Source organism: Parus major, chromosome 2 (assembly GCF_001522545.3).
Source record: "Parus major isolate Abel chromosome 2, Parus_major1.1, whole genome shotgun sequence".
NCBI lineage: Eukaryota > Metazoa > Chordata > Aves > Passeriformes > Paridae > Parus > Parus major.
The window spans coordinates 28,479,534-28,489,993 of NC_031769.1; the positions used below are offsets into that span (position 1 = coordinate 28,479,534).

At 38.4% G+C, this 10,460-nt stretch overlaps 1 protein-coding gene and 1 long non-coding RNA gene across 7 annotated transcripts in view; one reads left to right on the forward strand and one right to left on the reverse strand.

The window, feature by feature from the left end:
• The window catches only part of AGMO (alkylglycerol monooxygenase), a 185,112-nt gene extending 181,146 nt beyond the window's left edge, over positions 1-3,966 (reverse strand). For all 5 annotated transcript variants that reach the window (XR_004495796.1, XR_004495797.1, XM_015620011.3 and 2 more), the window contains exon 1: positions 3,803-3,966. Coding sequence is in view for 3 of the 5 variants with exons in the window: in XM_015620011.3 (XP_015475497.1) it covers positions 3,803-3,931 (129 nt within the window). In the remaining 2 variants the exon portion in view is untranslated. The remainder of the gene's footprint in view (positions 1-3,802) is intronic.
• Positions 2,920-6,194, forward strand: LOC117243866. 2 transcript variants are annotated; one of them, XR_004495798.1, is made up of 2 exons: positions 2,920-3,137; positions 4,417-6,194. It is a non-coding gene; the product is annotated as an uncharacterized LOC117243866 (long non-coding RNA). The 2 variants fall into 2 exon arrangements; XR_004495799.1 differs by lacking the exon at positions 2,920-3,137 and adding an exon at positions 3,996-4,088.
• The last annotated feature ends 4,266 nt before the right edge of the window (positions 6,195-10,460 follow it).

Genomic DNA, 10,460 nt, shown 5'->3' on the forward strand with positions numbered 1-10,460 from the left:
AGGAAAAAAGGAGACAGTAAGAGAGAAAATAGTCTCACTATCATAACCAGTACTTTTTTTTTCTAGGTATTTGTTTGTTTGTTTTGTTTTTGTTGTAGTTAAAAGGACAATGAAGACCTTTAAGGAACCCATTGAAGATGGTTATCTCCACAACTGTTTTCAAGGGTTGTCCCTACAAACAAACCGGCATAAAGTTAATAGCCACTGTTGGCATCACAGGTCAGAGACATAAGATATATTCTTTTGCTATCTTCTGGTCCATAAATGTTTTACTCTCTCTCTGTTTCCAGGTTTTTTCTCTTCACACAATAACAGAAATACTCAATGGACACTTGCATTAGTTTGTGGTTTACCTGAATAACTGATCCAAGCCTTACTCTGAGTACTGTGTAAGAGGGTTCCATTTTACGTAACCAACTCTACAGAATGCAAAGGACCATTTAAAATCAGTTTCCACTTTATTCTGTTGCAAAGAATAATATTCTAGGTTGAAATTCAGCATATATTCATAGTTTTATTGCAATTCTTGAAACAGCTTTTGTTTTCTTAAAGTCCCAGATCCTTATAATGTAAGAATAACTTTCAAGTAAAACTAAATATGAAGGTTCTGTGCTTCATTATTTAGAAGCAAACCCTAAAATGTGAATTGAGTTTAAATGTGAACTTACTCTTTAGGCTCTCAAGAGAGTAAATCAAAAATGAAAACAGTGATTATTAAAGCTTTCATTTTGGGGTTCTCAGCAGGACTCTCCTGAAGTATGACTCATGGAAGTCTCTACTGAGCACAAGTGATAATTTCAGACCATAGCAAGGTACAAAGTGAATTTATGGCTCATGAAAACTATGTTCAGCGAACAAAAAGAATCATTCCACCTGCCCATCTATAGATTGTGAGAGTATAAAAAAAACCAAAAAAACCACCAAAAAACAAAAGAAAAACCTGCCAAACAAAAACCCCCTAAAAACCCCCCCCTAAAAAAGCACAAAACAGATCATGCAGAGCCTAGTCTTACACCCACAGCAAACAGGAAAAGAGGATGCTCTTCAAAGAAACGTTCAAGCATCAGCATAGATTTTAAAAATCAGGATGTCCTGTCCTGGAGAAAGAAAATTGACATACTTCCCAGAATTAAGGAAAAATCAAGGGATTTTAATTCTACATAACAAAAAAAAAACCTTATAAAAATAAATTCTACGATGATTATCCAAGATTCACACCCCTTTTCCCCAAATTTTCAGTATTTGTTGATAAGGTGACTTTCCCCTGGGCACTGCTCAGAGCTTTGCTACTTGGAACTGGTAGCAGATGATCAGCTCATTTTTTTTGAGCAGGACTTGAGGTCTTTACAAACAGCTCTGCCAACATACAGAGCAACAGTGCAGGGACCATTGCTTCTGCAAATGTAAGCAATATAACCAGAGACAGAAACCACACTGCACAAGTTAAGCTAACTATTCTGTTCTCAGAACTAGAGCTGCTTCACCCACTGCTGTCACTTCCTACCCAGATGTAACAGCACAGATGACTGTAGCTCAAAGGTGCCACTCCTGTGAAGTGCCTATATTTTGAAAGCCAACCAGCTCAATTTTGCAAGACTGCTAAGCCCATGAATATTTGGGTGGATTTAAAGGTTCTGCCACCTGTCTAATGTTGGACGGTGCCTATCCCCACAGCTGTAGCCATGTCATTTAATGTCCTAGAAATTCTTTCATCCATCTGATACCCAAGAGATCATGTATCTGAGATGCAAATTCTACTACAGTGTCTCAGAAAAAAAAAAAAGAAAAAATCCCACACTATTTAGGAGACACTAATGCAATGAGTAGTTTGCTCATTGATCATTATTGTCTTTTAGAGTGAATTATTTGAGCTTAGGCCTTCATTTGTTACCAGCTCTACTCCAGAATTTTTTCTTGTTCTGTGTTGAATTGGGTTCAGATATCCACTTCTGTATATGTACCAACTAAAGGACTTAGCACTCACAAGACCTCCTTGAAAGGCTCATTAGATCACTATTAAATCTACTGCTGATGAATCCAATGGATATACTACTTGTGTAATTGTTCCCTAAACAGTCAAGAAGTGCAACTGGAGAGAGAATGTAGATAGCTGCCATCTGCCCATAAACACACCCAGAAGAAGACAGATGAACTCTACCTAAGGTCAGAACAAAGCCAAAGGGTTAAAATAGTTATGCTACTAAAATACTTTTATATGCCCACCTAGACAAACATCAAAAGATCTATTCTAGCAACAAATACACTTTCAGATGGGTAATCTAGCACAGTTCACCTAAGATAGGAATTTAAGCAAAGAAATATAACTAATATATAAAGAAATATACGTAACTGTAATGAGGAACCCTTATTTTAGTTTTGGGTTTTTTTGGTGAGAAATATTCCTTTACAAGCTTATCATAACACTGCCCTACAACAGCAGACACCTGTAGGCACTTTCATTATTCAAAGTATTAAGAATCCTTTCACAGACTTACAACTGTGTGCCTGGTAAAATAAATTCCAGGTTTGGCTAATTCTGACCTGAATACTGCATACAGGAGAAGAAAGCCCAAGGATGTTAAGGTATGCTGCAGACAAGAAAGTGAATGATATACTGCTGGAAATGTGGGAATAGTAAAAGGAACTGAGATAGTAGAAAGAGCTGGAGGGAGAGATCAGCTGACTAGGCAAAACTATCAATCTTCCTTGATCATGACTCTATAGCTGAGTTGCAAAACACCTCTGAGGACAGCAGTCCATTGACCAGACACTGCACACACAGCCTGGGCTTGCAGCAGCTTTCTGCTTACCTTATGCAAAAGGACAACCTTTGCTGATAACATCCCTCAGTGAGGGACTGCTGCATACAATTCCCAGAAAGCTGCTGACAGAGCTGCACTGCTCTGCACAGCCTATGACACCACCACTGCAGTCTGCCAGCAGCTGCAGCAGTCCAAGGTATACCTGGCAGAGGAGCTTGTCAGAATTATCAAAACACACGTAAAAAGTACAGGTCTTTACTGAAGCTGGGCTGAGTTTACTTTGACAAGGGCAAACAGTGTTTATGTGCTGTCTGTGTGAACAGCTGACATCGATCTGGGTTCAGAAGGAGCTGACAATCACGACACCTGCAATAGGTAGGTAGGACAGAAGGGAGCAAAGGTATCTTCTTGGAAGTGCATAAACTGGCAGGGCAGGAGGGGAGGATATCTGCTGCCTGCTGACAAGGGAGTTCTCACCCTTAACCTCTGTACTCTTGCCTTGGATATTTAGGACACAGCAGTGTCCCAACACAAATATTTGTTCTAAATTCTCTTCAACAATCTTTATTTTTTATTTTAATTAGAAAACTTTTATTTTTCTGTCTTTGACTGAGCTTGACTTAAGGGCACAGAGCGACCTTTTTGCTTGCTTTAAGAACCATAACAGTGAAACAGTGTCATATTTTCTTGTTTCCTCAGTTCAGTCTGCTGTCACTGTTCATCTTATCCGTGCTGCTGGATATAACATTAGCACCAACCCTCAGATATCTGGAGTGCTTCTCTAAAAACTCCAGCTCTTGGCACCAGGAGAAATCATCCTTTAAATACATGAAAAGAGAGGGCACAGTTACACTGGCAGCAGTTACACTGGCAGCTTACAGGCAGAAAGCCCATGAGAGCAAGGCGGTTTTATCTTAATTTTAGGTGCCCTTTCGCGGACATGGTTTCTGCGAGGCGCCTGTGGCTTTTGAAAACGGGCGCAGGTGGGCGAAGGGGAGGGCGAGGGATGCAGCCAGGGTGGGAAAGGAGGGGACTCTCACCTTCTCTACGTAGTCGGGCACCTCCTCCACCGTGCGGAAGGAGCTCTCTCCGGGCGGCAGCGCATAGAAGAGGGCGCGGAGCTGCTGGTCCGGCGCGGTGCCCCGCGGGCCGCCCGCCTCAGCGCCCATGGCCCGGCCGCTCCGCTCGCCGGGATGGCGCGCACCGCCCGCCCCCCGCACCGCCCCGCCGCGGCCTCGCCTCGACACACCGTGGGCCCGAGGCCTTAAGGGCTGCCCTGGGAAAAGCTTCACGTTTCTGGTTCCCCTGCACCGTGGTGTTTTGCAGGTTTGCTTGGGTTTAGGCGCTGTTTTTTTGTATGTGTCGTCACCGCCTGGACCACTTCTGGAAGCTGGGAGAAAGCTCTCCCGCACCCCAGCTCCCTTCTCACCCTCAAAAAATCTCAGAACCTCAAAAATCCACAGAGCTGAAGTCACCCTTTCTCAACTTTAGACAGGTTTCCACACAAAAACAGAAATTTTTGCTCAGATTTGGACTTCCATAAAAATAAAATGTTAAGGGTTTTGAGAAACAAGCCAAGGTGTGCTCGCTGACTCCTGTTCAGCTGTATGGGTCAGTCCATCATTCTTACCATTCATTTTTAATTTTTTTATAGGTCTTATTATGGCTCCATCACTTCAATTAACAGCTCTACATTGAAGGAAGCCTCTGGAAGCCATCTATTATGCTTTCAATTTTGAAGGAATGAAAACTGGGAAAATAGAAATGGTGAAAAGAGATACATGCTAGATCCTTGTAGAAGATTACTTCTAGAAATGTAAGGGCAGGCTTTGTGCATTTAAGACCTTCAGTCTGAAGCTCAGGAGCATGTCAAATCTTTGTCAATCACGCTTGATATTTGGTGTTAGTATAAATACTAAGATTTCTGATGAAATAGATTAGCCACAAATAAAATAACACAATGTCTCAACAATCCCTTCATGTCAAATGTGCAGTTCCACTAACACTCTTTGCAGAAGGAATGGACTGCAAATCCTAATGTAAAAGATTTTGCCACAATTTAAATTCTGACGGTTATTTAAAAAGACTTCTTTTACTTTGCATCAGCCTTTTGTTTTGGAAAGGAACTATGCCAGGCAATTTCAGCTGAAGTTTTTGTTTATGAAAAATGCCATGCAAAGAAATTGACATTAAAAAAACTGAAATATTACACATTTGTGATGTTTGTGTTAAATAAGTTGCCATTTAAGCAACAGCATGGTAGGTCAACTTAAACAATATTTTGTAGTTTGAATAATGTTACAATGCTGTAGAGAATGGCTGTCAGGAAATTACTGGAAATACCAATAAAATATTCTACTTTTACCTGAACAAAGAGGAAATACTGTAAAATGGCATTGATGATGACATAGAGTTGGACACTCTCCTAATATGAACTGTTTATATTAATGCTGTAAGTAAAAAAATTATTTAATTTATTTAAATGCTTTAAAATTGCATCCTAGTCTTCTCAACTTCATTGGTGATTTATGATAATCTGAAATTCTTATAAAACTCTAGTTGTTAGCTTCTAAAATCTGATTTAATCTGAATAAAAATTTCAACTTTACTCAAAATCATACCAACCAACAGCATTCTGATGAGATCCTCATGGCAGGCAATGACAGAAAATATTTGCTTGTTCATTTAGATTAGCCTCAGTATTTCTGTGATGTCACTCTCACATTCAAGTTCCTTTAACACCCTCACCTAAGCCATACCATGTCACCAGGAGCCCTTCCTTAGTCTACTGTTGGTATTCATCTTGCTCCATCAGCAGCTGAGTTAAAATGGCCTACACTTAATCCCACAGAAATTGTTATCAGTGAACTGGGTACCATTCTGGGGTAAGAATGATTAGCAAGGCAAGGGAGCCTATGTCTACACAAGGTGAGATGCATTTGAAATACCATGAAACCACTATATTGCATTACACCACTCCAGGAAATAAGAGAATCCATCAAGTTTTTAGGACTTTCTACTTTCTTAAAAAATATTTTGGACCTCCATGTCATTGTAAATTGTCACCTCAATATGGCTGTATGTATGTATGTATGACTCAATATGTATATAACACCTCAATATGTATGGCTCTTGGTTTCAAACAGGAAGGATGGAAGCTGGACTTGATCATGCTTCACAGGGGAAAATAATGGGTTGTGTTTTCCAGCTTCTGTGTCCAAGAAGAAATGGAAGATAGCACTAGAGTATCTGCATTTCTGGTGAGGGGAACAGTTTGAAATCTTACCTGGAGCATTTATGAGTGTTTCACAAGCTTCAGTGGTCTGGGTCTACCAATGTAGCTACTTGAACATTGAAACTTAGCATGCAGTTTTCAGTGCTCCTTCTTTCTGTTACTAAGAAAGTAATGGAAAATAAAGGCATGTTGCTTCATTGGAGGTACTAATTCTCTCTCATGCAATGCTCCCTCCGATCAGTCATCTTGCAGAATATTTTTGTGAGAGTACATTTTTTTATTACTTTTTCTGCAAAGACTTAAATAATCTACTTTTCTACTCTTTACAATAAAATAAACAAACAGAAAAGTTAGTATTTTCCATCCTACACTGCCACCAAATATGGTGCATGTTCTGTATGGAGACTGGGATCCTGCTGTTAACTAGTAGATAGTTCCAGTAACTAAGGCAACAAAGGCCTCTGTTGTACTTAGAGGAAATTGGGGAGCTGGCCTAACATGATCTGTAGGTGGATCATATTTTGTTTTCTCTAAAGAACTTCATCCCACCCACTTCTTGAACAGAGAACGCCCAGAGTCTTCCTGTTTAGGTCTCTCTAAGCAGTAAAACAGCACAAATAATAAAGTCATAAAGGGAATTAGGGCAGGTTGAATTTGGGATGGGCCATACAGTCTGCTTTGGCAGTCATTCACTGTAAACTAAATCATATCCAGAACCTAGCTGGGCTTAGCATGCTCTGTTTATGTTGCAGTCTCTTTGAATACAAGAACTTTAAAGGAATACATTTTAAGTGAGTACACAAGTAGATGTCAGAATTTTTGTATCACCACTCCACATATACAGCACCTACATTCATGCTTGGCAGTGGATGTCATCACAGGAGCACTAAATGTATCTGTATTGCTACAAAACTAAAATTATAAAATATTTTCAGTATTGTCTTTGCCACTGAAGAACCCTACATCACATGAAAAAAAAACTACCATTAAAAAAAAAAAAAGTCAAGTGTTTATTTGTTTATATTGTAAGATAAATAGAAAGATACAGATATAGATATATCAATACACAAGTCTTAGTAAGAGCTAATGACTCCAGAGACCCAATGACAGGGATGTTCTTGCATATTAATCAATGCCATGGCATGCACTTGGGAACTTATTGCTAACTTCCCATTTCTTCTACACAGAACTGGTAGCCATAGAACTGGGAGCAGTCATCAGGATACTCAAACAGGCTGATGAATAAGGCAGACATTATTTTGGGGTATTTTTTTCAATATTTTCCATCATTGTATGCACTTGAAATAATTTAACCTTTTGTTCTAATTGAGGAAAAATGTGTTTTGGGTTTTTTTCATGTGTGAGAGGGGATGGGATGGGAGTTACTGGAAAAATAAATTCCATCTTCACAGCAGACTTATCAAATAAGTAACTTTAGAAGAACAGCCTGCCCACCTGTTGTGAGTGCTTCCAAATTTTTTCTGGTATGCTCTGTTGTGCAATTTCTTGCACTTTTATTTCTGAAACTTTATTTTAGTTTATTTTTTTTAGGAACACCAGGGCTCAGGCTGCTATGTGCTGCAAACTACATGTTAAGTCAACATTATGTAGCTCATCTTCAGGACAGATATACATCAAGATCATTTTATTAGACGTTATAATCTATTTAATAGCTTAATAATGTGGTCAGTGATTGTTACTATTTGTTATCATCAGAACAGTCTCATGTTTTTGAATTAGGAACAGATGAATATCAACACTAGGTAGATCCAAAATTATAAAACTTCTCATGACATGAGAGGCACACGTGAGATTATAGCACATGCTACAACTTTAATCCATTTGCACAAGTAGGAATCATTTGAATAATTTCTGAGAGGAAGCATAGAAAGTATAGCTCTTCAAGCAAAGCTAACCAAAACGTTGATTTTTTTTGTTTGTTTTTATAAAGAGCTGTCATAGAGAGTTATAAAGAGTACACCCATATACATGAACTTAAACAGAAAGACTTGTCTGTTAACACTGAACATTTTTTAAAGATCTACCCTAGTATCAGCAGCAGATGTACTTTATAAAAGTCATTAGGTATTATTTTAAGGCTTGAGATCTTAAAGAATCATTTGGCCTTAAATCAGCTATTTTAATTTATTATAAGGAATAGAGAATAATTTTTCTTTCCATGGAAAACCACATAGCTTCTACTTCTTTCTAGCCTGCAAATCCTTAGTCCTTGAGAAAGAGATTCTTTTCTGTGTATGACTCCTTTAAATAAATTACAATGATTTATGAATGCTGAGTGTGATTAATGTGTTAGAATAAAATGAAAAGAGTACAGACCTTAGCTATCAGAGGCAGTAGAACACTTCTGGAAAGGTGGAAATCCCCTTTACTTCCAAGGAATAATTCACCAGGGTCTCTCTCCTCCTGTGCCAGTAGGCTTGTACAGAGATGGACACTGCCAGCTCCCCACCCCATCAGCCACTGTCCCCTGCCACTCCAGAGTGAATGCTCACTTCTGGCCCAGCTTCCTCTATGCTCTTGTTTAACAGAGCCTATTCTCCTTCTTCACCTTTAAGTCAGTGCATCAATACCACAAGTTCAGATCTGAGGGCAAAGAAAAGTGCCTTTCTCCTGCTGCTCAGAGACATAAGCTGATAGCCTACTCCTCCCAGAAGGTCTCCATCCACCACTCATCCACAAATAGCCTCTTGCTCCCCTTTATTTGTCTCATTTTGATCTAATGTGTAAACATTGCCCATCACTTGCCTGCCATTCTTGGAACCAGAGTCACACACATCCTCCTACTGCTCCTTTGGCCCAAAGCCAAAGCCCACCTCCCCCTTTGAGACCACCCTAGGAAGAAGTACCAGGTGCTCACTAACTACAGCCTAAACCTCAATAAGGGCATGCTTCACTGCTCCAGTTCTTTTGATACTCCAGCTAATTAATATGTCACATGTTGAGAACTAAACCTTGCAATATTGTACAATTGCATCCTACCCAAAGACATTCCCAGCACACTCTCCACAACTTAGCTGGTTATTTAATTGCCCAAATATCTGCTAACTAAATATCTGTTCTCTGCTAAGTCCTGTTGACATATAATACATTCTTTCTTACTCAGCCATTATATAAAAACAGAAGCTGGAGGCCTTTTTTAATCAACAGGATTCCTTTCAGAAAGTAACTGGCTGAAGCTGTAGCTCCAGAAGGTCCTGAAAGCTTATAAAAAGAACTAAATGCTGAAATGTGGACTGAAAAAGAATTCAAACAAGACCAAAAACAAGTAATAAGTACACCAAAAATCTGAAAATAACTGCTGGCACAAAAAGAAGGAAGGAAAAAAAAAAACTTAAAGGAAAGCAGGCAAGTGAAAATTCATTAATGCCCCGAAGTTTTTTGGCTATTTGAAATCTAGACCAGTAATCTAGTTAGAGATCCCAGTACAAGGTAGCATATGATGACTTAAAGACTACTGTAATATAAAAGTGCTGGAAATGGCTTTTAAACTTAAAGATAAATGTATTCAATCTTTGGGTGAATTTCATTTTGCAAACCTGAACTTCATTTCATGGTGCACACTTTAATATACAAAAAGTAAGAATAACCACATAAGTTATTTATAAAAACAAATAATTGAAATTAGTATGATCAATCAAATTACAGGGGATATATATGTCAGTTTTATCACAGGAAAAGCCTTTTTCTTGCTTTTTTTGGTCCTTTTTTATATGATGACCATAAGTGAAAAACAATATGAAATTTCATTTATGGATGCACATCATTTTGAGGGAAAGAAAAGACCATCCACTACAAAATTCACTACATTTTCTTCTTCATTCTTGGTTCTCATACATTCATGAATGTTTCTAATCTCTTTTTATGTTCAGGGAATGAAATAGGCTTCAAATTCATATGTCATAAGTATGGAATGTATTCCCTGATATTTAGTTGTGGGGAATCCTTCCTGTGTTGCAGAGTAACTTATACAGCAGCTGTGATCAAGATGTTTGTACAGTTTTCCTTGCTGTGCTGTTTACCTGTTCTGAAAGACTTTTTTAAGATCTGAGTCAAAGCCCAATCAGAACATTAAGATTTGTTATATGCATAGTATTTTGGGGAATGCTCAGGGGTTTGCGGGTTTTTTGTGACAGTTTTTCAAGATACTGGAAGACAAAATACTGAAAGATTAGAAAAAATATCACCAAGAGTCCATATGCAACTATTAAGGTCAGTTCTGTCTACTTAGAGTAGGTTTGCAATGAATCCACTCCAGAGTTTTGACATGAATAATCTCTTTAGCTTTTAAGGGACTCATGAGGTACCTGGGGAAAGCATTCATAGTTAAAACACTACAAAATCTACCATAAGCTGGATAGTTTAGAACTAGTTTAGAATAAAACTGAATCAATAAATAAAATGTTTTAAGTACATTATATTTAAAACATATTTTTCAATTTAAA